Raw genomic sequence first — 27,722 nt, 5'->3', positions numbered from 1 at the left:
TCTTTATGGGGAAGTGGTGATAATAATCATAATGGAAATATAGTAGAGGAATTTATAGACTGGAAGGGATTAGTATGTCTTAACGATGGTAAATCCACTAGAATTGATGTTGCTTGGGGTAGTTGTTCCTCTATAGACTTAACACTGGTTTTAGGATGTATTGTTTATGAGATGTCTGGGAAGACACTACAATAGGTAGTGATAATTTTCCAATATTTTGTAAAATAGGTATTCATGTAACTGAAATTGTAGAGGACAACATACCTAGGTGGAAATTTAAAAGAGCACATTGGGAGGCATATACATTAAATATCTAAATGTCATAAGGTTGCAAGAATTGGATAGGAGGGAGTAGAGGATATGTAAAACTTTGTATAATACTGCAGAGGAAGTTACTGGCAAAAGCAAAGGATCAAAAAGAAAGAAAGTAGTACCGTGGTGGACAGATATATGTAGCAAAGCAATATAAACTAGGAATAAGGCCTTTAGGAAGATTGAAAGAACTCACACATTTGAAGATCTCATTTTATATAAGAAAGCGCAAGCAGAAGAAAGGAGGGTAATTAGAACTGCAAAAAAGTATTAATGGAGGGATTTTTGTAAATCTATTGAGGAAGTAGACATTACTGAAGTGTGGGGCATGATCAGGAAAACGGGAGGAATACATAGTAAATAAATAGAAAAGGAAAGATAATAACTTAAAATCTTTAAGTGTAATATTGCATCTGTTTAATAAAGTATGGAGGATAGTCAGACTTCCTTCTTCGTGGAAGTATGGAGTGATTGTTCCAATTGAAAAGCCCGGTGAGGATAGCTCTAAAGCTGACAGTTATAAGGCAATAGCACTGACATCCAATATGTGTAAGATTATGGAGCATATGATTGTACACAGGCTGAATTATGTGCTGGAAAAGAAAGGACTTATATCTCCATATCTGAGTGGCTTCCGTAAAGGGCGTAGTGCAATGGACGCTGCTCAATGTTTGAAAGGAGATATCAGAAAGGCACAGGCTAATAATGAAGTGATAATATATGTGTGTTTTGAAATAGAGAAAGCTTATGAGATGCTTTGGAGAGAGGAACTTTTAATAAAGCTAAAATATCTGGGTATTGAAGGAAGAATGTACAATTGGATAATGGATTTTTTGTTTGATAGAACAGTACAAGTGAGTGTGGGGTCATCTTATTCTAAAATCTATATAACAGACAATGGCACACCACAAGGAAAAGTATACAACCCAATACTGTTTAATATCATGATAAATGATGTATTTTAGCAAATAGAAATAAATATAAGAAGGTCACTATGCTGATGATGGAGCCATATGAAGTGAGGTTGTAACATCTCACATGTAATAAAAGTCATACAGTTAGCAGTAAACAAAGTTGAGAAATGGGCCAATACTGTAAATAGAGTTTCAGATTATCAGTAGCCAAAACTCAGGTGATATATTTTACAAAAAGTAACAAAGTTCCCAAAGTAAAAGTGAAACTCTAGGTTGACCTTCAGTATACATGCTCAGAAATTACTGGAAGGTATAAATATATTAAGGTGTTTAGCAGGAGCTGAATGGGGTGCAATTAGAATATCATTAAAATGAATATATTGTGCACTGATTAGGTCTACACTGGATTATGGTCGTATTATTGACAATTCAGCGTCACCAACTCTGATAAAAATAAATTGAAACAAGCTTTATGAGTATGTTGTGGTGCTTTAAGATTATCTCCAGTACCTGCATCGCAGTGTTTATGTAGATTAAAATTGACAATGACATATTGGGTTAATTTGAAAGGACATTCTGAGAATCACCCTGTAAAGAAAGTTTTGGACGAATGCTGGGAGCATGGAAAGTTTTGGATGGACACTAATAATGATGCACAAGCAATGGGTCTTACAGAAATAACAATAAGTCCCATTGTTGTAATACCAAGTATACCTCCCTGGCTGGTCCCTATGCTTAGAGTTGATCTCCAACTACGTGATTCATAAAAAATTATCCCTAAGGAGTTTATTATACAACAATATTTAGATCAGGCATATTTCTCAGTGCTCAGTATATATACAGATGTTTCCAAGAATCATAACTCTGGTCCCACTGCTTCAGCAGTATATATTCCTAAATTCAAAATCAACATAAAGAAGAGGATGACTGATGACATTTCAGTATTCACAACAGAATTAATAGCCATTTTATTAGCCCTAGAATGGGTAGAGAAAGATCAGCCCATGACCTTGGTTATATGTTCTGATTCATACTCAGCCTTAACTAGTCTCGTAAGTGGGCAGTCTTTCATCAAGACAAGATATAGTTTATGAAGTTTCCTGTGGGTATCTGCACATGTGGGATTCTCAGGAAATGAAGTAGATGATGATTTGGCAAAACAAGCAACTGAACATCCAGAAGTTGACATTTACGTACCACTAAGTAAGGCAGAGATTAAAGGGAAATACGACATAGATGCATTCAAAGTGGCAAGAATTATGGGTGGAAGAAACAAAGGGGAGAAAACTTTACAGTATCCAAAAACAAGTTAGTACTGGGAGAATTGTTCAAAATAACAGGAAAAATGACATAATCACCCGTCTTCGAATAGGGCACACTGGTTTAAAGGTGCAGTATGTAAGATTCAGAAACCCTTGTTATTAATGACACCTGTGGCCGTTAAGTGAACTGCTGCCAGCTACCTGTTCCTCATGCACTCAGTCCATAGGGACGCGAGCGATCGAGCATCAACCAAAACAATGTTGTAACGTACAAAGTGACTGAACATGATCCACCGGCATCATGCTGACAGATGAGGTAGCATAATTAAAATTCCATAGTTATGATTGTTTAACTAGAAAATTTGAGACTAAACTAAACTAAAACTACTTATCAGCTAACATAGTTACACATAGCTGATACACACATACAGCTATATACCGGTACTACCGAACAATACCAGACAGTTTACAGTTGCAATATTGTATGTTTTGAATGTCATATGTTGTACCATGATTAAGAAACCAGCATATTTGCTTAAATTTATCCTGTATACCTGACATTTAGAGTAAAGAGAAGATCGTTGAATCTATTTTAAAGTTACGAAGCAAGGTAGCTTGCAATTCGTCAACGTTAGCAGGCAAGATCAAGTTAGCTAAAATTACACAGATCAATCCTTATGGCACTGTATTTCACATGCTTTGCAGTTATGTAAGCTTACCTGTCCAATAAGAAGAATGCCAATTTAGGGTCTGTTTTGATCCCCAAAACCGAACGATGGTCCCTCCAGGAATCAAATGCCTTGCCGATGTTTACTCTACTTTTCGCTCGAACTCGATCACTTTCCTGCTTAGCTAGACTGGATGCAGTAGATCTTTTTTTTTTTTTTTTTTAATGTTTGTGTAGGAGTCAGTGTTGTGCTGGGAGCCGGACGTTTGCTGGATCCCATCTCTAAGATAACGTTAGCTAGTGTTGCAGTTTGTTGTCTCTGTTGAATAGCGGAAGCACTGAGGCAAGGCTCTCGGGAGCACGCATAAACGTCACAGCCTTTGGATTTTCTCGGTAAAAGCAACCCGGTCCCTTCAAATGAAAATAAGCCTACAGGCTTTAATTGTCAACCTAGGAAGTCCGGGAATGTCACATTTTTTAAGTTGCGTCACAAGCTGTTCACATATTGGCAAAAAAAGGCAAATATTACATGAAAATTGTTAAATGTTGCACCTTTAAATTATTCATTATCCAGAATAGGGCAGTCAAATAGAAACTCTTGAGCATGTGCTCTTAGTACGTACAGCATATGAAAGTGAAAGTCATGAGCTTGCACAGATACTTAGAACAATTGGTGTAAATAACCTCACATTGCAAAATCTCCTTAGTAATTCCCCAGGACAAACAAAAGTACACAGTGCTTTATTAAAATATCTCAAAACAACAGTACATTTTTTATAGTGTACTACATATTCTAACCACTACCCAAGAATATTAAAGTACAGTTTAGCAGCATTCTAATGAAGTCTACAAACGCTGACAAATACACTTTAAATTATTCATGCCTCTATCTGAGCTTTTGGCAGTGTGTTTTTCTAGTAAATATGGCAGAACTAGTAAAGTCTTTGTTTTTCTTTGATCTAAAGAGAGCTTTGGCCCAGCAGAGGTGCGCAGCATCATTCAGTGACATGCTCTCAGAGTCTGTTGGTGCCTGATGTCACATCTGTGTATTTATCATGCATGTTTGGGGACTGTGTGCTCCTGTATGGCAGTAATGCGAGTATGCCATAAGTGTGTTTCTGTGACCTCATTCTGTTTGGAAGAGAATTCTCACATGAAAGAAGAAGAAGAAGAAGAAGAGAGAGAGAGAATGCATGTGCCTGCATATGGGTGAGAAGGATTACACATTATATGTATGTTCTTAGTAAGTGTAAGAAGAAAACTGTAAAAATACTACAATACATTTTACCTCTCTAAGAAGTGGGTAAGAAAGGCAGAGAGAGAGAGAGTAACATATGTAAAATATGATGATATTCTCATTGAGATACACATCACCCGCACTCAGTTCTTGTAAGTGTACACCCAGAGGATGCATTTAACCTCTCTCGCCTTAGATTAAGCCAGCCGCATTTGTTAACACTTCTACTCAGCCTTGCTAACAAAAAAGAGAAAAAGTTGGTCATGTGGGCATGGAGCAAGAAAATAGTAATACAGAAACAAATATGAAACATATATGAGTTGGCATGCACAAATAATAGTTTATCAAATACCAAATGAATCATAAATAAAAATCAAAAGGCTAAAAGTCTGCATACCAATGCTCAGATCGACAGAGGGTATATTCATAATGGTGTACTACCATTCTAGTCATAATATTGTTGCAGTATGCAGTCTCTCACATGCGCTTTAAACTGACCTTCCATTCAGAGTGTAATGAAAAAACTGGACTAATAAAGAGCGTTTTTTTAATAACATCCCCTTCTTGGCTCATTATTTCATTGGACAGAAAAATGTCATATTTTACCGAAAATGTTATTGAAATTGCACAATAAACGAATTTAGGTGAATCTTTCAAAACCTGTCATGAACATGTCCAGGACTAATTTCACAAAAAAACGAAATAAGAAATGTTATTTTGCATGAAGAAAATAAAGCATCATTTTAGGACTATTAAGATTATCATTCAAATTCATTTTCATCTCAGTTAAACAAATTCTCAAAAGCTAATTATTTTTCATGTGACAACAATGTAGAATACTACAGTTTGAAATGTGCATTGTTACTAATAATCTGCACAGCATTCAATACAACATCACATGGCAAATCGACATGCTGCTTCCAAATTTTCATGTACCCTGAAATCGATCCCATTCAGCTTTTATTATTATTATTATTATCTTTGCATCAATTAAAATGTTTTTAACTCTCCCTGTGGTGGGACTGATAGCATATTGCAGAAACCAAGGCATTTGTTCTAGTCCACTGGAAATAAGTATATAATCACATTCACATAATCAATGCAAGCGTGATATAGAGGCAAAATTTAGGGTTAGGTTTGGGGTAGGGGGTAGAGTTAATCAAATATGTATTACATAATTTATTACCAAATATACAACTTGCTTTTTGCACTACCTTGTGGATATTTGACGTGGAATCTGGTAAACAACACTTCCAGCTTCAGCCACTGGGGGCAGTGGTTCGATATTGGTTCGTACAGACCAATTACTGCAGCAGAACTTTCAACCACCTGTCGCTGAATTCACAGTGTGATCAGTTTTTTAGTAAGCAGTACACTAACATAGCCAAAGACTTGGGAGTGGAGACCTACTGTGGCTAATAGACTGTGAGGAAAGAGTGAAGTGGTGCTGAAAACTATGACAGGGGAATAGAGAGAGAGTGTGACAACTGAGCTGAGATATGCTGGATTTTTTGGAAGATTTCAAGATGAGTTGCCATCAGCATGCAACATCATGTGGTGTATTTCAGAGTGAAACGGGATATTCAATGAGATAAAGAAATTAATTTAAAAAAAACCTGTAGGCTGAAACTTAATATTACCCATCAGGAATTAATTGAACCGTGACTGGAGGGAAGGGGCTGAAATATAAGACGGTTCGATGTCAGCCAAGAAGGAAGACATTTCAGAGGCTGAGCAAGTTTTTTAATGAAAGATTACAAAGTCTACTTTTTATTTTTCTCTAGAATAATTTGCTCTGATGAATCGTTCACAGTAAGACCAGGAACATGAATTAAGAATTTAAATGAGGTCAATTATGATTTCATGTTAAAGAAGAGAAATAGACATGACAATAAAGGAGAGAAAGAGAAGAAGAGTGGAAATGAACTGGTTGTGGTTACACTGATAGTGGGATGACGCTAACCCAATTACCTTGGATGCTGCTTGGAGAGATGCCTGCAGAAAGACACAAGGACAAATTCCTTAAGATAAGGAATGGCAGTGTGTGAAACACACAGAAAGGACAAGAGAAAAGAATGACTGAATAAAAAATATTTAAGAATGAAAGAAAGATTGTTGAAACTATTGATCTATAATAACAGTGGCCAGATAGCCAAACTTAACAGTGATGACATTCTGGTACTGAATCTTTGTTTGATGCATTGAAATGACAGCTAAAAATCTAGCTGACATTCTAATCTGCTGACAGCATGTGGAAATGAATGTAATATTTGATGCGCTGCCTGTCTAGTTGTGATCTGTATTGGATTAGCAGGAGCATGGATGCCTCAGCTGTCATACTGATGCCATGGTAACGCTATGATAACAGAGTGTGTTCTGTTGTATCTTAAAAGACTTGAGCATGTCACCCAGAAAACATCCTAAGTGGTCTTTTAGTCTCAAGAGGATCAGGAAAGCCAGCTGTGCAAGCCGTGTGTGTGTTTGAATAGTGTCCAATAGAGACTGTGTGCATTTTCTGCAACATGATCACAAGGGAAATCGACATGGAGCCTGAAATCGACCACATTCTGCTGAATTACTGACAAGGGCCATCCCCTATCAGACATTTTTGCATCAGTTCAAATGCAGTCACCCTTCAAACACTGGGGGCAGTGATTTGAATTTCGGTAAGCACAGATCAATTTCAGTAGCAGACCTTTCGACCTACTGTCCTCAATATCTGAGTTCAATCAAACCAAAGATCATTTTTTGGTGAACAGTCCCTTTAACATATCTTACAGTAGCAAGCAATTTTTCCTCTTCTCTCTTGAAAAGATAATCTTGCTTGTTTAACAAACAACCCCTTTAAGGCATATGGAGTGAACAATTAATTATTAATATTGCTGTGTGTCACTGTGCCCTGGAAGATATATTGTACTGTATATACCCAGTCCATCGAGAGAATTGGGTTGACAGATGAGAAGTGGGCCAATGCCCAAGGCATTGCACTGCTGGTCCAATGACCAGCACTGTTGGTGGTGACTTTGTTCTACTTTGCAAAACTGTTAAGTGTTGTTCAACTGTTGTTCGTGCTCCACATTGCAGAAAAGGTTCATCACCAGTATATGTTGCATTTCAAATGTTTATCCCCTTCATGGGATGCTGGTGTCCCCTATAGGCTTCTTAACTAGCTTAACAAGCAAGCGATCCTTGGTCAGCCAGCTTCAGGTGATGTTTTACTAGTTAACACCATAACTAGGCTGGTCCACCAGCAACCAAACCACCATTAGCCAACCTGGTCTTGAGGGGTCTAATATGGTCTCTAAGGGGTCAGATGAGCTCTAACATGGTCTAATGAGGTCTAATAGGAACTGATGGGATCTCTTGGGGGATTATGATGTCAATATGGATCTTATGTGGTCTTTGGAGGGTCTGATGAGATCTAATGTGGTCTGATGAGATCTGCTTTGGTCTGATCTGATCTCCAGGATGTCTAATGAGTTCTTATGGGATCTGATGTGCTCTCTATGTGGTCTAATGTGGTCTGATGTATTCTCTAGAGGTCTGATGAGGTCTAATGTGTTCTGATGTGGTATCTTGGGGATCTGGTGATGTCTAGTGGGGTCTGATGAGGTCTCTAAGGGGTCTGATGAGGTCTAATATGGTCTGAGAGGGTCTGAGTTGGTCACTAGGTGGTCTGATGAGCTTTGATGGGGTCTGATCTGTCTGTCTGTCTGTCTGTCAAACTTAAAGCTTTTACAATTATTTCAAACTCGCAGCCAATACTTTGTCAAACAAAAATCTGCATTTGTTTTCAAGAAGAAATTGTCAGAACCTTCAGATCAAGCCAAATGGTGGTGTTTGTGTGGTTTATTTTTTGACTAACATTCTGACACCTTCCACTATAGACTGCAGGGGGGTTTTAACTTTACTAAGTGTCTGCATTTTATGGTGCTCCACTTTTCTGCTTGAAGCTTTTCATTTGACAGCATTCCCAGCTGCCATGAAAACTGTACAAACACTGTAATATGATTGTATGATTTCCACAGGAAACAGGCAGCCCTGTCAATCTTTTACCCTCTTTATCTCTCTTTCCTCCTCTTTCATTTATCTCTCTCTCTCTATGTTTTGATTTTGCTATCAGTCTGTTTCTCTCACCATTTCCCTTCGCTTTGAACTCCATGGCTTCATCCCTCCCCTTTTCCGTCTGTCTTTCCCTCACAAGTCTTCAGACTCAGCAGTGCTGTTTCATCAATTAAACATTGGAGCACTTAACTTCAAAAACTTCCATTAATCCCTCACTAAAGACAACATTTTTGTCCTCTCTAACTACAACTTCTAGAGGACATGTTAAACTGTTTGTCTTAATTTAAAGAAATGACACTGACAGCTGCTTCCCTGCCTGTTTATTGAGGATGATGTTGTCATGGAGGTTTGCTGCTTGTGCTGAACGCTCAAAAAGCTGTGCTGGTTTGTCAGTTGTTGCATTCTCATGAACTGTATCTAAACTAGAGCAAAGTGGTAGCTGAAAATGTCATAGTCATGTAAAGTTGAAGAATTTGTCATAATTTACTCACTCTCTTGTCGTTCCAAACCCATATGATGCTCTTTGTTGCATGGAACACAAATTAATTTTAGAGCAAAGTGTCCATGCTGCTCTTCTCCATACTGGTTTGGTGAGTAAACGATGGCAGTATTTAAATCACTGGGTGCACTATCCCTTTAAATGTTCACACCATTTATTAATTGAACACCCATTTTATATTTTATATCATTAGAATCATGCAGAACTAAGCCCAAACTAAACAATACTCCTCTATCTGCATATTTCAGATTAAAAGTTTTATTGGTTGCTCCTTCAGCATGATGCACAACAAAACATTCATATTCAATCAACCTTTATCCTCTTTAAACTACATTACCCCCCTCCCAATCCCCAACCCCCAACAAACATCCATGTGGCCAAGCCTGAGAACACATGCAGATAAAATTCATATATATATTTTTCAGCCAACAGCCGACTCTGTTATGTCTGATCCCCAACTGAACATTTTCAGCAAAGGAATGCAGAAACCGTGGTTCACTCCTGTCCTCCATAAGAAATGGACTCAAAGCCCAGAACAACAGACTTCTCTTCACTAAATTATAGACAAACTGTCCATAAATGAACATGTTTATCCCCAGGACATTGTGAATAGGTTCATTGCTGTCTTGTAAAGTGTACTTTTTAGTTTGTACTGTATACTGTTTTATGCATGACTTACAACAGGACTACCAGCTAATGTAAAATTATTTAGTATCATGTTTCCTACCAAATGAATCCTTGTGTGACACCCTGCACAATGGTATATATAATTCTGACAGCATGCATTGTATGCTTGCTATATTAATCAGAGCATAAAGGGGCACACATTAACAACTTACCCCCCCAATCATGCAAATGAGTCAGCTTCCAAACAAAGGAACATTTCCCACTAGGCAAAAACCGGACTCAAGAGGAGGGCCTCCAGTAGAAGTTAAAAGGACATGTCCAGCCTTTTTCTTTCTCTTGTTCCCTGGCTTTTTCCACTGGATCTGTCCCCTGACCCCCTCGTGCTGACCATGAGGTTGCAGGCTGGCAGGCCTCAACACCTCAAGCCATGTGCAACTACTTGGACCATAGTCAATGAGTTCATCCTAATTTCTTCATTCAGTGTGGAAGAAATTGATTGCAACTTGAACGGCATCGACTCGAGGAACCATCAAGACGTTATCCTGTGACTGTATCCAGGCTCTCTCAACAGCCAAGGCAATTGAAAGTATCGTACCAGTAACTAACTGAACATAGTTTAGTATAAAACATGAAAACCCCTTTGTAACAAAGGTGCTTTTAAATTAAGAGCTCGATGGTTCTCTCAGATGGTCAAAATGACTCTTTTCAAAACTGCATTTCCCCTATTCTGTGCTGGTTTCATTTTATTCCTGTTCAACTCAGGTGGAAGTAACCAATGAGCTAAATGTCTGAGACCAAATGCATAATAATAAAACTAAATCTTGGGTAGGCCTAGCCCACCTTTGTCAATCAGCCTATGCAACTTACTTTATTGAAATAAGAGAGGGGGACATCTACAGGGAGAGATTGTAGCAGTTAGTTGAATTTTGTAATACAATTCATTTGAATAATATTAACCTTCCTAATCATAGATAAATGCAATGAAGCCCACCTGCCCACATCGCTCGAAATCCTTTTTATTAAAGGGTCAAAATTAACTAACTAATTGACACAAATTTGCTGGGAATAAAATGGCCAAATACTTTTACCCTGTTTGGGCCACTGGAAGGTGCCTGGCTGAAAAGGCGTTACTGGGCAGTACACTGTCAGAGCCAAAGCTTCGGATTTTGACCAATTTTGACTGTATACTGAGAACTTAGAAAAGGAATTAATAATTCTGTGGAGGCAAGGCATAGATCTAGTAGGGTCGGAGACGAATAATAAAATATAATCTGCATAAAGCAAAAGATTATGCGCCATAACTTTCGACACCACCCATGAAAAACCTCCTCCATTCTTATAGCAGCTGCTAATGGTTCCAGGGCAAGACAGAACAATAATGGGGAAAGAGGGCAACCCTGCCGTCTGCCCCTATCCAGAATAAAATAATCTGAAATTAATAAATTTGTTTGTACCGCCACTATCGGGTGTCTATTAAGTAACTTTATCCATCCAATAAAAGTATTTTCAAACCCATACATTTCCAAAATCTTAAAAAGATAATCCCATTCTACTATATCAAACGCCTTTTTGGCATCAAGTGAGATGGCAGCGACCTCGGCACTTTTAATATGCCCTTCCAATTCCACGAGTTCTTGTGCCATTTTTTGGTGTATGAGGCATACAGTATGATCCGGCCCCTAAGAACCGCCTTTAGCGCCTCCCAAGCCACGCCCACATACTGAGGATACTGAGGCCTAGTTGGTCTCCATGTAGACATTGATTTCAGCCTTTAGCATTTGTTGGAATCCGGATTTTGCAAAAGGAATACATTAAAGTGCCAACTATATGATTTATTTTTCTCCGTATGTGGCAACACCTCTAAACACACCAGGGTGTGATCTGAGACTAAAATGTTTCCAATTGAGCAATCAACAACAGATGAAATGAGGGACTTAGATATATTTAAAAAAATCTATTCTAGAGCCAATCTTATGGACTGAAGAAAAAATGTATAGTCTCTACAGATGGGTTCAAATGTCTAACCAAGATTTTTACATATCCTGTGAAGCGTCATTGTTGCTCTAGGGACACGTTTGCTTCACTATGATCAAGGACTGAGTCCATCTATAGATTAAAATCTCCTCCCACTATTATATCATGAGGGGTGCCAGCGGCTTGCAGCATAATTTCAAGACCTATAAAAAAAGCCTTGATCAGCAACGTTAGGTGCATAAATATTTGCCAAAATAAGACTTTGTCCCTGAATTTCAGCTAAAACCATAATGACTCTTCCTAATTTATCTTTACTCTGTTTGAGACATTTGAATTGTAGATGTTAATTTATCAGTGTAATGAATCCCCTGTTCTTACTAGAACCAACACTATAGAAAAAATACCCACCCCATATCTTTCCAAATTTTTCAGCTTCCTGCAGGGGAAGGGGAGTTTCTTGAAGAAACACTATATCATATTTCTTATGCTTAAGAAGAAATAGAAATATCCTTCCTTATTTTTATAGGGTGCCCCAACCTTTCACATTCCATGTGGAGAGACACAATCCACATTTAACATTTTGACATGTAATAACAAAGAGATTGTTTGTCAAATACAGGATCATATAGAACACATTTCAACATTGGTGCAACAGACAAACACCGAACATTCCCCAGAACCAAAAAAAAACACAAAGAGTGTGTAGCTTCATCCATAAAACTGTCCTAAAGGTGTATTATTCTACAAAATATACTCCAGCCGCAATGCGGAACCAGCACAAAAAGAGTTCTTCAGACTGTCAAACAAATTTTCAGTGAGCCAGTCCATTTGGCTGCAACATGAGTACATGCAAATTACTTACTAAATCCAATGACATTGCAAATAATACTCCACAAAATAAACTCCAGCCAATAGGCAGTACCAGCACAAAAAAAACTTGCAGGTTCCTCAAACTGTCAAGCGAATGTTCAGTGAGTCGTCCACCTGGCCACAAAATGAGCACCATAACACGACTCACTCACTCTATTGACTTTATGAAGGACATCACTTGTTGTAAGCATGTGAATATTTTATGGCCATCCTTAGCATCTATTCTCAATTTGGCCAGGAATATCAGTGCAAAAGTGACCTTCCATTGATGTAAAAGTTTCTAGCAATCCTTGAATCGATCACGTTTTTCTCGTGTTGAGTTGGCAAAGTCTGGGAACAAGAAAATGCTGTGGTTCTTCCAAGAAAGCCTTCCTTTAAACCTCGAAACACGTAACACAAGATCTTTAACGGAAGATCACAGACATTTGGCCAGAATTGATCGGGTCCAGTCTCCCTTAGCGAATCACCGAGCCGGAACCCTGTGAGCTTGCACGATTTCCATATTATGGCTCCCTGGTCCGTGGCCTTCTCAGGGTGTCAGCCTGAGCTTGTAAGTGTCTTTTAATGTCTCCAGAGCCTGAGAATTTTGAATTCTTTGACATAATGTCCTCCTAGAACTGTTATGGAACAGAATGTATAGAATCTCACCGGTTTATCATGAAAAGGATTAAAACTAGCTAAGTGGTGTCCATAACTCCTCTCATCTATCTGCATATTGAATTATGCTTTACTAAGAGTACTAATAGTTCCTTTAATGTTTAGCACAGAATGAACTCAGTGTTTGTGGATTGAGTTTTGCAACTCTTAATAACATATATGTTAGAGGTGTAATGTGTGTTGAGGATTTTAAGAGAATAATGGCTGCCACTATTACTGCTGCAGAGAAGCAGAGCACTCTTATATGTCAAGGATGTTTTTGTGAAATATACATTCTCTCTGCCCCTTTTCTTTTTGTCTGTCTTCTGCTCTCACTCTCACTCTCATACTTTCCCTTTTCCCGTTTTTGTAATGCAACAAGCACCAATATGCCACACACCAAAAATAATACAAAGCACCTCACTAAACATTTGAAGGTTACTTTGCAATTCAGGCTTTCATGTACCTGAATAATTTCCATTTCCTGTTAGAGAGAGGGCTGGAGTGGCATCTATGAATCTGAGGCATCAGGATGCAGACAAGAGAACTTTTAGCACAAGCAAGAGCGCAGGATAACAAGCACCACTTTTACCACACTGTCACACACGTCAGACTGTAGAGGTTAAATGGTTAAAAAATTTCAGAAGTCAAGTATACAAAGGAATGATGGTTTGGCTGGCTAGCCTCTGCTAGTAGATGCCGAACAGCACCATCTTGGCCCACAAAAGAGTCTGATCCCGGGCAGTAGCTAGTGGGATGAAAGGTGGAAATGATTCTAGGGGCCCGAAGGTCCAAGGGAGCCTACAACAAATTCGAAACTGTATTTTTTTACTAGGTAAGGGGCCCAGAGCAATATACAGTCAGGGGGCCCAGACTTCCTTGCTACGGCCCTGGTCTGATCTCATGGAAATTGTGACTTTGGTGATATTTTTGCAAAATTATATTTCGTGGTCAATACACATAGGTTACAGTGAGGCACTCACAATGGAAGTGAATGTGGCCAATTTTTGGAGGGATTAAAGGCAGAAATTTGAGGCTTATAATTTTATATAAGCAATTACATGAGCTGTACATTTGTTTAAATTGTCATTTTCACAGGGTTTTAGGGTTTGTTGACATCACATTGTCATGGTAACAACGTTGTAAAATTGGCTATAACTTTACAGAGGTTAGTAAGTGATTTTTTTCTCTCTAAAATCATGTTTACTCACATATTGTGTACATCTAAGTTAGTATTTTAATGTTAAAAAATAGCCCCCATTCACTTCTGTTGTAAGTGCGTCACTGTAACCCAGATTTTTGCTTTTTATAAAGAAAAGGAGGGCCAAGTCAAAAGTAATTTTTGTGGTAATCGGTATTATGCCACAAATGCTGTCGATTGAGCTTAACTTGTATTGAACCCAGAACATTCCTTTAAATAAATAGATACAAATAATTCTGAGATATAGAATCTTGATTCTATGAGACCAGGTTATCAAAAAGCATCTCCCTCTCCATTGATGTGTAATTTGAAAGATTTATTTATTTATTCATTTTTCCGCAAATATTGAATTATATTAGGCCTTGTACATTTTTGTCAGAGCACAATTCTTTGAAGGGCTCTTAAAGTCATTAAAGGGACAAATATTTTCCCTTTCTTCTGCCTTTGACATCACAGCTCAAGATAGTTGCTAGTGAAGGGCTTTGTACGTTCTTGTGGTGCCATTAGCCAATAACCGCTCATCATTTTCCAGAGTGATTAGTCACATGGCATCTATAGCTCAGGTGATTGGATCAGATCACCTGATTGCAGAATTGAGTGTGCAAAGATGACACATTGCTCTTCACTGAATCTTGAAAGTTATCTATGAATTCTGATAAATTTCAATGTGTTTTGGATCCAGTCATATGGTCTTGCTTTCCTTGAAAAATTTCAACTCATCAGATCATGGTTTATTTGTTTATTATTTTATTGTTTATTTAATGAAAACATATATACGTACATATGTTTACAAATTAAAATACATAAAAATATGTACACGAAACACATTAATACCCACATACAGTATATACGTACTGATTATACACACCCGGTCCCTTATCAGGCTAAATAAACCTCCGAGAGGGATAAAGGCCGATGGCAGACGGTGGTGCGACGAGAGAGAGATAGTTTACGGACATGTCCATCATGTGTGTTTTGTGTTTTAAGTTAATCATTAAAATTGTATTTATATCGACAAGCCGGTTCTTGCCTTCTCCTTCCCATTGACTGCTTTACAAACATATAGATCATTAAACATCTATATAACCTTGTATTAAACTGTGCACTGGGCATTGTATGTTGTAAGGCCAGCATGTATAAATAAGCCAGTATCGATGAAATTATAAAGCTTGGGATTCAGAAGTCATGTTATTTTAATGCTGTCCCATTAAGGTATATTGAGTAATATATATAAATTGCAGCTGTACTGGTACATTTGGCATTTAAACATTCATTGAATTGAACATGAGAATCTATTATTGTCCTGGAAATTGGACCAATTTCTTGTAAATTCTGGATTCGAAGCCAGAGAAGTCATGACATTGACGAATGAGTCCTCATATATTCCATCAGTTTAAGGAAAGTAAATATTGTTGTCCCCCTTACCCATCCAAATATCATTCCTGCTTCTGTGTTTTGCAGATACTGCTGGGGGAGCTCACATCCTTCTTCACTAAACCTGAGGATGTACAGGAGAAGACGATCGTAACGGCTGACTGTTGTTATTTCAACCCACTGCTGAGACGCATCGTCCGTTTTCTAGGTAAACAATGTTTAGATGTTCACCAGCATATGTTGAGTTTGAATGCTGGAGTTCAGCATTGCTCCCCCAAGTATGCTTATAGTCCATAGAAACAAACCAGATGAAATAACGATTGATGCGCTTGAAACTTTTTTTATTTATTTTAGTCTCTCTTAACCTTTCTTATCCTTTTGCACTTAGGTGTGTACTCCTTTGGCCTCTTTACCACCACCATATTTGCCAATGCAGGACAGGTGGTGACAGGAAATCAAACTCCTCACTTCCTGTCTACATGCCGCCCAAACTACACAGCGCTGGGCTGCCATTCACCAATGCAGTACATTACAGAGCGCCGCGCATGCACTGGGAACCCTTACCTCATCGCCTCCGCCCGCAAATCTTTCCCCTCAAAAGATGCAGCGCTGAGTATGTACTCTGCTGTTTATACGGTGGTGAGTACTTCCTGTACACACATCACTATCCTCTTCTCCTCTCCATCATTAGTGCTGACCCTAATTGACATGTGTGCAGTTTTGATAGAGCAGCCACTCTCTGTCTCATTCTTTTGCTCTAATGGTATCACTTCTAATAATGGAAAAGATGATTCAGGGTACTTGGACATGGTTGATAGGTTGATGGTATTTTGTGCCCTTGTGGACAAATGAATGAACGTTGGCTATGTTTGGAATGGAATGCTATCTTACTTCTAACTGAATACTGTGCAGTATAAACGTATGCCTAATATTTTTACATTGTTGTCACTTACCTCATCTCATTAGATTTGAGTGGCTACTAGATGTCATTTTCAAATTAAAATCAGTTATTGTCCGTCTGATCAATGTCCGTCTGATCAAACAAATAAATATCTGTAAACTGGCGCTGTAATTACTAGTGCTGCAACTAACAATTATTTTGATTAATCTGGGAATTATTTCTTCAATTAATCAGATTTTTTAAACCAAAATAATTATTAACTGGTTTTAATAATTAATATATATATATATATATATATATATATATATATATATATATATATATATTTTTTTTTTTAAGATATTTTATATTTTTATACATTTATGATTGTTTTTAAATGTAAGAATATAAAATGCATATACTTTTTCACCAAAAAAAACATCAATCTGACTTTCATCATGCAAATGCATTTTTCACTACTGTAAAATGATGTTATTTACAGAATTTCTCTGTGGATAGTGCACATATTAAAATGATAAGTAATTAAATTCCCTGTTGATTATTTCAATTACCAATTATTATTTTTATTGAATAGTTGTTGCAGCAATAGTAAGTACATAATTCCAGTTAATTAATCACACTAGAAATCAAAGTCCATGTCAAGCACATTGCAGATTATGGGATACAGTTTTTTGCGCAGTGTGCTCTTTTGTACACTGTACATTTTGGCAAATATAGTAGGTCACCTAGGTAGTTCATATGCACAAAATGTAGCCAATTAAGCGTAGCATGTTATCATGCTAAACAGGTTTAATATACTAGTATATGTAAACAACTAATGACATTATTATTTTTATATTATTTTATAGTTTTGAATACTAATGCTATGTGTATATCTTTGTGCATATTTAGGGGCCGATCAAATTGAACACATTCTTGCCCTAAAAAAGATAGGTGCAGCACAACAGAATGCAGGTGTTTTGAGGCACATTCTTAAAGTTTAAATTTTTTGTTAACTTGACACAGCATCTAAGTAATGTGCAAAATGGCCAGTGTAAATGGCCCTTAATGTGTGTTTCTTTTGTATTTGATATGTGTTTTCTGCAGATGTACGTAACTCTGGTTTGGCGCACTAAAGGCACAAGGCTGACCAAACCCACTCTGTGTCTGACTCTTCTGTCATTGGCTGTTCTGGTCGGCATCGTGCATGTAGCTGAGTACCGCAATCACTGGTCTGATGTTCTAGCAGGATACCTCACTGGGGGAGCCATTGCTGCTTTTCTAGTAAGGATCTGGCAAACCTTGATATCCTAGATTTGAGCTGCAAAATTTGGCTGAAGTTCAGCCAGTCTTGCATATGCATTATGGGAGCCAAACCGTTCCAGGTGTTCTTCAGTTTAGGTCTTTATTACAATTTAAATACTTCTACTACACACTTTAAGTGTGTACTTCACTGTTAGAAATGCAACAATGAACTTGCGTAGCTAGAAGCGTCTGTGTTCACATACTTTCTTATAGTTTGTTTCGGGCTTTAATGAGACAGTGTATGCTTTTAAATATGTACTGTAGCAAGCCAGTACAGCAGATACAGTGCATTTTGAAAGTATTTAGATCCCTTCATTTTTTTGACATTGTGTTATGTTGTGCCTTATGCTAAAATGTTTTCAAAAACAAATTTTCACATCATCACTCAGGGACAACTCTGTGAATGTCCTTGAGTTGCCAATGTGAAATTTTAGCATAAGGCTGCAACATAACAATATTTGAAGAAAAAAAATTAAAGGTTCTGAATACTTTCTGAATGCACTGCACATACGTCATTGCATAGCTCAAACCTACATCATAAAATTGCATTTTGATACCACAGGTCCACCAGCTAGACTAACACTAAACCAGCACTAACTGCTGGTTTAAGCTGGTCTTTTCAGCAGGGAGGATCATGTATTCCACATTGAGTTTCAAATTCACTTGCATTCCATAGATCTCAGACAGTTGAATCCGATCTAGACAGGTAGTACTGGGGAGGAGGAGGGTTTCAGAGAGAAAACTCTCATAATGCACTGCAGTGAAACCAGCTTACCTGCAACAACTTAAATGTCAATTTAAATGTTAAACAAAAAGAGACTATACAAGTTAATTGGCTAGCAGATTACATGTTCAAATGACCTATCAGCTTGTGCCATGTCGAGATTCATGACTGAATTTAGAATATTTTTTTGTCATTAGCAATTTTTATTGATTCCAAAATTAAAAGTTAACACAGACAACACATGAAAATACAGAATCAACTTTTATCCATATATGTCCCCCCACCCCCCCATCACCAAACATACAACATACAACATATATCCCAGTGGTCAGACATTAAATAACAACAGACACACATATAAACATGCAGTTTAAAGAAAATACTCTATGACATAAAAAGACATAAAGAAATTAAACAACCGAGAAAAAAAAGATTCCACATATTAATTACTGAATTATCCGGTTGTCTCTCTCCACTACTCCTCCCCCAGAAAGGCCAAATAAGTGCCCCACTTCCTGCTATAATCACCCACCCTGCCCAGTAGTCTATAAGATACCTCCTCAGAAGCCGCCACTCACCACTCATAAAATGAGGGTGCACCCGGTGACTTCCATCCCCTTAGAATCACCTGCCTGCCAATCATCACGCAAGGAGCCAATTTTTTATGTTTTTATTGATAATATTAATACCCGCCCCATCACCCAAAATACAAAGTCTGGGGCAGAATAAATTCTTAAAATAAAAGAGTGCCCAAGACCTCACAGACAAATCTCTGCACCCCTGACCAAAACTCTTGAATCTCAACACAGGACCAAAAACCATGAGCCATATACCCATCCTCCAACTGGCATCGCCAGCAAGTAGGTGTGTCTTTAAGGCCAAGCCTATACAGTCTAGAGGGGGTCCAATAAAAACGATGCAGTATCTTAAATTGAATGAGGCGCACCCATGCATCCCTAGACATAGACTTGACATTTTTAAAAATCCTACCCCATTCTCCATCTTCTAGTCCTAAATTCAAGTCTCTCTTCTTAAGAGATGTTAAAAACCCATCCGCTAGACTCTGAATTATCCAGGAATAGTACGCAGAAGCTTCATGACCTTTTCTAAAAGCAGAGAGCACCATCTCAAGAGTGTCTGACGTTTTAGGGGGCTGCGTACTACACCCAAAGGTGGTACAGAGTAGATGGCGCAGCTGTAAGTACCTGAAGAATTGAGATCTGGGAACCCCAAACCACTGTATAATATTTTCAAAGGATCTCAATGCTCCATTTTCATACAGATCACCCAGCATAGCAACACCCTTCTCAATCCATTCTGTCCAGCAAAAGGGGGACTTGTTAATGCACAATTTAGGGTCTAACCAAATACTTGCGGCAACGTTCAGGTAAATGTCAGAATTGAGTATGCAGGAAAATTTTGTCCACAATAACTGTATGTGTGAGATAACAGGATGTCTTTACTTTTCAAGGCAGCTTGGTAGGAAGACATTGCAATGGCAAGATAGGGGCAAGGACCTCCTGTTCAATAAAGAGCCAGGGAGGAGCTCTTTCAGGTGGAAGCGACCAATGCGCCAAATGTCTGAGACCAAAAGCATAATAGTAAAACAAAATCTTGGGGAGACCCAACCCACCTTGGTCACTTGGCCTGTGTAACTTTTTAGAATGCATCCGAGGACGTTTACCATTCCAGATAAATGATTTAGCTATACTATCACATTTTTTAAAATAAAAGAGGGGCACTTCAATGGAGAGAGACTGAAATAGGTGGTTACATTTTGGTATATAATTCATTTTAAAACATTAACCATCATAGATAAATTTAATGAGGCCCACCTGCCTACATTGCTCGAAAACCTCTATATTAAAGGGTCAAAATTAACTCTGACTAAACCACATACATTTGCTAGGAATAAAATACCCAAATACTTAATACCCTGTTTGGACCATTGAAAAAAACGGCTGAAAAGCCGTTACTGGGCAGTACGCTGTCAGAGCCAAAGCTTCTGATTAAGATCAATTATCTCTGTTTTCTGAAATGTTTAAAAAGGAATTGATAATTATATGGAGGCAAGGCATAGATCTAGCGGGGTCGGAGATGAATAATATAATATCATCTGCGTAAAGCAGAATCTTAAGCGCCATACCTGCCGCCATCACCCCAGGAAAATCATCCTCCTTTCTTATAGCAGCTGCTAATGGTTCCAGGGCAAGACAGAACAATAATGGGAAAAGAGGGCAACCCTGCCGGGTACCCCTATCCAGAGTAAAATAATCTGAAATTAATCCATTTGTTTGTACTAAAGTAATTTAATCCATCCAATGAAATTATTTCCGAACCCATATATTTCCAAAATCTTAAAAAGATAATCCCATTCTACCATATCAAAGGCCTTTTCGGCATCAAGTGAGATGGCCACGACCGGAGACTGATCATTAGCCACTGACCACATGATATTGATGAGACGCCTAATGTTATCAGAAGAACTACAGCCCCATATAAACCTCACTTGATCTATATATATAAGAGATGTCATAACTTTACTTAATCGATTAGCCAGAAGTTTTGACAAAATGTTTACATTTTACTGGATCATGGAAATTGGATGTTAACTTTTACACTCGCTTGGATCTTTGTCCTTTTTAAGAATCAGACTAATCCGGGCTTGTGTCATGGCTGGGGGAAGCTTTCCACTCTTTAATGATCCATATAAGCTTCTAACAAAAGTGGAGCCAGCTCTGTAGCATAAGATTAAAAATATTTATCAAAAAAAAGCATAGCATCTTGCCCTGGAGCCTTGCCTGTAGGGAAGGCCTTAATTACTTTGTCAAGCTCCTCCAAGAATCAAGAAATGTTTTTGCTCAGTCATCAATTTAGGGAGTTCTATTGATTCCACAAAGTTTCTAATATTATGACCAGTAAACGAAGACATGGGGCTATAAAGATCAAGATAGTACAGTATAAACTCTTTAAAGGCGTTATTAATATCAATGGCCGAGGTAAAAATTTTACCACCAGCAGATTTCACTGAGGGAATGGTAGAAAAAGACTCTCTCTGCTTTATATATATAGCCAAACATTTTCCTGCTTTGTCCCCCGACTCAAAGTATGTCTGTCTTGCCCTGAATAACCAAAACTCCACTTTCCACGACAAAATAGTATTATACATGTATTTCAATCGGATCAATTCTCTGAGGCCATCAGATGACATATGGCACTTCAGCTCTGCCTCTGCACTTTTAATATTTCCTTCCAACTCCACAAGTTTTGATTTTTTGATGAATGAGGTATACTGTATGATCCGACCCCTAAGAATTGCCTTAAGTGCCTCCCAAGACACTTGGTTGCCCCAACCCATTCACATTCCACGTGGAGAGAGATAACCTACTCATATTAACATTTGACATTTTTATGTAATAGAAAAAATAAATTGTGTGTCAAAAACAAAATTATAAAGACCACATTTTAGCGTTAGTGCAACATTTAAACTCCGAACTTCCCCCCGAACCAAACAAACAGAAAAAAGAAAAACGTGTGCATTAACCTTGCACATGACAGCACCAACCAGCATCAATCCCTCTAAACTCAAAAGGTCCACGTGCACCTAGGAGAGCACCCGTGACAACTTTGCCATCGGATTGCTCAAATTTGCCTCACAAATTTGCAAGGCAAAATTACGTAACAGAAAATACTTTGTAAAATAAACCTAGCCAATAGGCAGAGTAAATATAAATAATGTGCAGATTCATTCACAGAACTGTCTTGAAAGTGTGCTCCTCCACAAAAAAAAAGCTCCATTCAGTGTCCTCGGACAGACAAACGAATGTTCAGTGAGCCGGCTGTCCATGAGTGTAGCAGATGACGTAATCATTCCAATGTCCCATGAAAATACTCCAAAAATCAAACTCCAGCCAACAGGTGGCATAAGCACAATGAACAAACAGATTCATACACAACTGTCCCAAAGCAGTGTAATTCCACAAAACAAGTTCCAGCCGCTAGGCGGAACCAGCACATAAAGAAACAAAACAAGCATCCCGGTTCCTCGGATGGTCAAAAGTGTATTCAGCAAGTCAAATGCACTCGGAGGCCGCATGAAAGAATACACCATGACTTACTCAGTCCGTCAACTTTATAAAAGACATCCTTTGAGTAGGCATGTAGATATTTAGCGATCACCCATTGTGTCCATTCTCAATCTAGCCGAAAACTTCAGTGTAAAAGCGATCTTCCGTCAATACACAAGTCCCTTGGAGTGTCATTCCACAAATCAAACTCCAGTCGCTATGCGGAACTAACACAAACAGAAACAAAAATTACGCCCAGCTTCCTCCGACAATCGAGTCAGTGAACAGCGAGTTGATCCACTCTCATGGGAAACACCCGAAGGTTAATCACCCATTGTTTTTATGACCGACAATGCTTGTTTTGGGCACAAAATACCTTGCGACATCCCTGGTGTCTATTCTCAGTTTGGCCGGAAACATCAGTGCAAAAGCGATCTTCCGTTGACGTAAGAGCTTCTTACATTCCTTGAACTGATCGCGTTTCTCTCTTGTCAAATTTGCAAAGTCTGGGAACAAGAAAATATTGTGATTCTTCCAAGAAAGATTTCCTTTGCTCTTCACCTGTCGCAACATGAGATCTTTATCAGATGATCTCAGAAATTTGGCCAGGATTGATCGAGGCCTATCTCCCTCAGCAGATCTCCGAGCCAGGAATCTGTGAGCTCGCTCAATTTCCAGCTTATGGCCTGTTATGTCGAGCAGATTCGGGAAGAGCTCGTCCAGAAATTTCACCATATCTCTGCCCTCCTCATGCTTAGGAATTCCAACAATTCCTGTGGCTTCTATTCTTAAGATCTTCAAGCTTTTCAAAAACATATTCCAAATCAACTTTGGTCACTAGCAGATTAGCAGATAATTTCCTCTCCGATGACTCCAGAGAATCAATCCATTTTCAGCATCCACCACTTTTGTAACTAACTCAGAGAATTTTGTTTCCATGGTTCGATTGCTTCCAATCAATCAACATATTACAGCGAGATCTTCCAAGTCAGCAACAACCTTCATCAGCATCACAAACATGTTGGACAGTTGACGCTGGATTTCTCCTGCTTCGCCATCCAAATCGAATCCCTGGTCCACAGGCCCGTCAGTGCTCTCATCTTGAACACGTTAGTGATGGGTCATTCATGAACGAGTTGGCTCTAAGAGCCGGCTCTTTTAAGTGAACGTTGGGAGCTAGCTCGCATATCAGAAGAGCCATATATATTTATAAAAATACAAAAAAAATTAAGATATGAATAATCAAAAGATTGAAATTAATAGACTAATTCAAAGAACAAAAAATAAATAAAATAATATAGGCCTAAATGCTCAAGCACACACATTCGTTCTGACTGTCTGCTCAGACTAAAAGCTTCACCTGTTGTTCCTGTCAATCAGAAACGCAGTGTCAACCAATGAACCAAAGATGCGTGAGGGAGGGCGGAGCCAACTTATTATGTCGTTCAGATTGTATTAGTTTTGAATTGTTACATTTAAATGCACTTAGTTTAAATACATTAAAAAAGTTTAAATTTAATTTTAAATACACATACTGTCTGACTTGAAAAAAATACTTTTTTAAAGAGCCGTTTGGGAGCCGGCTCTTCTTGGAGAGCTGAGCTGAACGAGCCAGCTCACTAAAAAGAGCCAGAATGCCCATCACTAGAACACATAAGTGTCTTTTAATGTCTCCAGAGCCCGAGGATTTTAACTTCTTGGCCATGTTTAGCTCAAAGAGCAAATCTATCACTGGGTGTATCGAATTTCACCAGATTATGTTATGAAAATAATAAAGTGTGCAGAGCTGTCGCTCACATGCTTGCTTCTCGCATTGCGTCACATCTCCTTCAAATTTAGAATAATTTTAACACAAATCTGTTTAAGAACAAATACTAACAAGTGTTTAGTGAGTCTGCAGCTAATCCACCTGCTCCAGACTCCTTCCTTTATCCTCTTAAAGCAAGTCCAGTCACAAACATGCCAAGGATTTAGCTGAACATGCTCTGGGCATAAAGTCCCTAATCCGCAACAGGCTGATTCATCCATAATCCTGCATTGCCATAAATGCCTTATACAACTTTGTAGTCACAATTAACCTTCTCTCATTTCTGCTCTTTTTATTCTTCTAGGTCACATGTGTGATCAATAACTTCCAGCAGACCCAGCCTCCGCTCCCACCTATGCCACCCCTTCTGCAGTCCCCGCACCCAGGTCCCCCACTCAACATGCCCATGGTGGCCATGCCCTGCATAGAAAGTCCACTCGAAAAGTTAAGTGGCCCTAAGGTAAGGGGTTATGGGTGGACACCATGATAGGGAGGCAAGGCATGGGATATCTAAACAAGAGCACTGTGTTTTAGCTAACTGTATGTGATATAATGTACTGTTCTTCACCTGAATGAAGTATGCTGCCTACATGGAGTTGTTGTATAGTCTTAAATAATAGGATCATATATCAAGCAGCATGTACTAAATAAAAAATTATTTCAAAGTGTTTCATTAGCAGTGTTGGGGAGGTGTTAACTAAAAGTACACTTCCTTGTCTTGCAAACTTTCTCACCTTTCCCTAAATGTTTATTTCACAGGAAAATGTTGCACTGTTTCTTATTTAAGCCACTCTCTCCATCTCACACTCTTTCAAAAACATTTGTTTTCTCTGCTCAGCAGGTTCCAGGGGTTTTGTACACAGGCATCACATGACCATCAGCCATACCTGTCCCCCGCCCCTCCCGATGTTCTCGTCCACTCTCGTCGCTCCATTTCCAGCGCAGTCTAGACATGCCTTCTGAATACTCCACCTGTATCCGCCCTAGACCCTCTCTTATAAGATCATTCTCGACTCAAGTCTAGAGCTGTCCCATACTCGCCTCTACTGCCCCCTACTGGAAGACAGAGGCAATTACAGCAATATTGCTTATTTTAGTCTGGATTGTTTCATGTTTGTATTATTCATCTTGGTTTCCCTCTCTTGTCTTTTGAGTGGGTAATTTAATTATTATAATTTTTTATTTTTTTTTTAAAGGAAAATGTTCCAGCTGATAATAAGCTTCCACAGATTTCGTAATGATTACAGTGCATTGCTATTATTAATTAAAGGTGTTGATATATGAGCGTTCTGTGTCCATTACAAAAAGATTTTCTCATGTAATAGCCATACATAAACTGAATATCTACTGTGAGATTATTATTTACTGAATTGAAGGGTGAAGAATAAAAAATAATACAATTCTATTTTTAATATAGAGGTATTGGTAGGTTGTAGCACTCAAGTAAACGTATTTGAAAGAAATTAAGTTGATTATTTTACAGTTAGCACTATCTTTATGGCTAAGGTTACTTTAAGTATTCTCTATCAAGTAACCATGGGGAAAAAAAACATTGGATTATTCCAAAAAAAAATCTAAAATACATTGTATTATAGATCAATAATAAAAGAGAATTGCAGCACTATAGAATTGTCTAGAATTGTACAGGATGTAGCAAATATGTACAAGATGTAGTTTTATATCTTACATTGTTTATAATGTTAAATGTTCAAATGTTTTTCCCCTTTTAAATTGTTAATTTCTTCATGTACATATCCTAATTGACGCACTGACATTAAGTCAATGTATTAAATTAATCCCAAACCAAAAATATATGAGACCTCAGACTTTATCTAAGGTTTATTTGGGACAACATCTGTATCACCAGCCTCTCAACTCACCTCAACTGTCTGACAGTCCGAGTCTTAACATAAGATTATATACTTTTGTAAATAGATCTTTTTCACATTGAGAATGCCATTTTAGAATAATAATAATGTGTTACCATTAAATAACGTAAGTCTAAAGACGTAACTTCATGAGACTTGTGTTAAACAATCGTTTGTGGTTATTTTGAGAGATTACGAAACTGAACAGAGGCAAATATTCTGTAAAGCTTGTTATCAGACATTTTGTCTATTGACGTTAACTGCTATTTTGTAAGCCAGCATTTTTAAAAATAGTTTGTTCACTGAAGGAGGTGAGATAAAGCCTCTGTATGTAACGCTGTGCTTGGATGTGACTGTTCAGGTTTAGCGGCCCTTTTTTTTTTTGTAAAAAATAAAAAATACACCTGAAGAAGTGATTCTTGCGGTACAGAACTGATTGCTAATTTAACGTTTGATAAAAGAAAATGGCTTGAATTTATGATTGCACTGCCCCCTGGTGGTACTTGAAAATATAAATGCATGAAACGCACTACAGTCAAAATTGGTCACACATAAACATTCCTTATTATTACTTTTTAACATTTTAACATTTTAGAATAATAAGTAAATTAATTACAATAAGAGTATTAAATAACATTAATATAACTATTTGAACAATGCTGTAAATATATATATACACACAGGGTTGGGGAGTAAAGGAATACAAAAAGTTTACATAAAGTAAAATACAAAATATAAGTAACTGTATTCCACTACAGTTACAATTTCAGTCTTTGGTAATTAGAATACAGTTACATTAAAACAAATATTTTGATTACTGAAGAGATTTCTTTGCATTTTATTGTCATTTGTTTCATTCAATATTAAGTCCTTTCAGATGGAAAACATTTATACATATAAATGATGTGATCCAAAGTGCGTTTAAGCAGCGGTGAAACACTTTCTTATGATGTTACATTCATACGAGCAGACAGAGAAGTGAGTTTGAAGTTTGGGGCAGAAGAAATAGAAATAAACCTTGTGTAAATTGTCAGCTTTACGCTAAGCTAAAATGCTATTTTACGTGCACATGTTACCAGCGCAATCATATTTTTTTATGAAGAAAATTCACGTTGGATCATAATTTCTTTTTTTCTAGTAAGTCCTTTGATATTAGGGCAAAAATCATATTCTTGATAATAATTTTTTTATTGTTTTCCTGTAAAAAAATCTAAAAATCCTTAAAACAAGATCAATTTGATTTAAGTTTGTTTTAGAAACAACACTGCATGAGATATTTAGATTTTTCAGAGAATGTATTTTTAACGTGTATTTTGTCTTACTGTACTGGCAGAGATTTTATAGTCAAAACAAGTGAAAAAATCTACCACTGCTGAAGAAGTAATCCAAAGTATTTAGAATACATTACTGACTTTGAGTAATCTAACAGAATA

At 37.7% G+C, this 27,722-nt stretch overlaps 1 protein-coding gene across 6 annotated transcripts in view; it reads left to right on the top strand.

The window, feature by feature from the left end:
• The window catches only part of LOC127654206 (phospholipid phosphatase-related protein type 5-like), a 64,774-nt gene extending 39,068 nt beyond the window's left edge, over positions 1–25,706 (top strand). For 4 of the 6 annotated variants that reach the window (XM_052141287.1, XM_052141291.1, XM_052141286.1 and 1 more), the window contains 5 exons: positions 15,726–15,846; positions 16,027–16,277; positions 17,626–17,802; positions 24,726–24,865; positions 25,263–25,706. In XM_052141287.1, coding sequence (XP_051997247.1) covers positions 15,726–15,846; positions 16,027–16,277; positions 17,626–17,802; positions 24,726–24,865; positions 25,263–25,371 — 798 coding nt within the window. In that variant the 3' untranslated portion in view covers positions 25,372–25,706. Of the gene's footprint in view, positions 1–15,725; positions 15,847–16,026; positions 16,278–17,625; positions 17,803–24,725; positions 24,882–25,259 lie in introns of all 6 variants that reach the window. The other 2 variants (XM_052141289.1, XM_052141288.1) reach the window with 2 other exon arrangements.
• Positions 25,707–27,722: the final 2,016 nt, after the last annotated feature.

The sequence above is a fragment of the Xyrauchen texanus genome, chromosome 13 (assembly GCF_025860055.1).
Source record: "Xyrauchen texanus isolate HMW12.3.18 chromosome 13, RBS_HiC_50CHRs, whole genome shotgun sequence".
Lineage (NCBI taxonomy): Eukaryota > Metazoa > Chordata > Actinopteri > Cypriniformes > Catostomidae > Xyrauchen > Xyrauchen texanus.
This window is presented reverse-complemented; position numbering and strand designations above follow the sequence as displayed.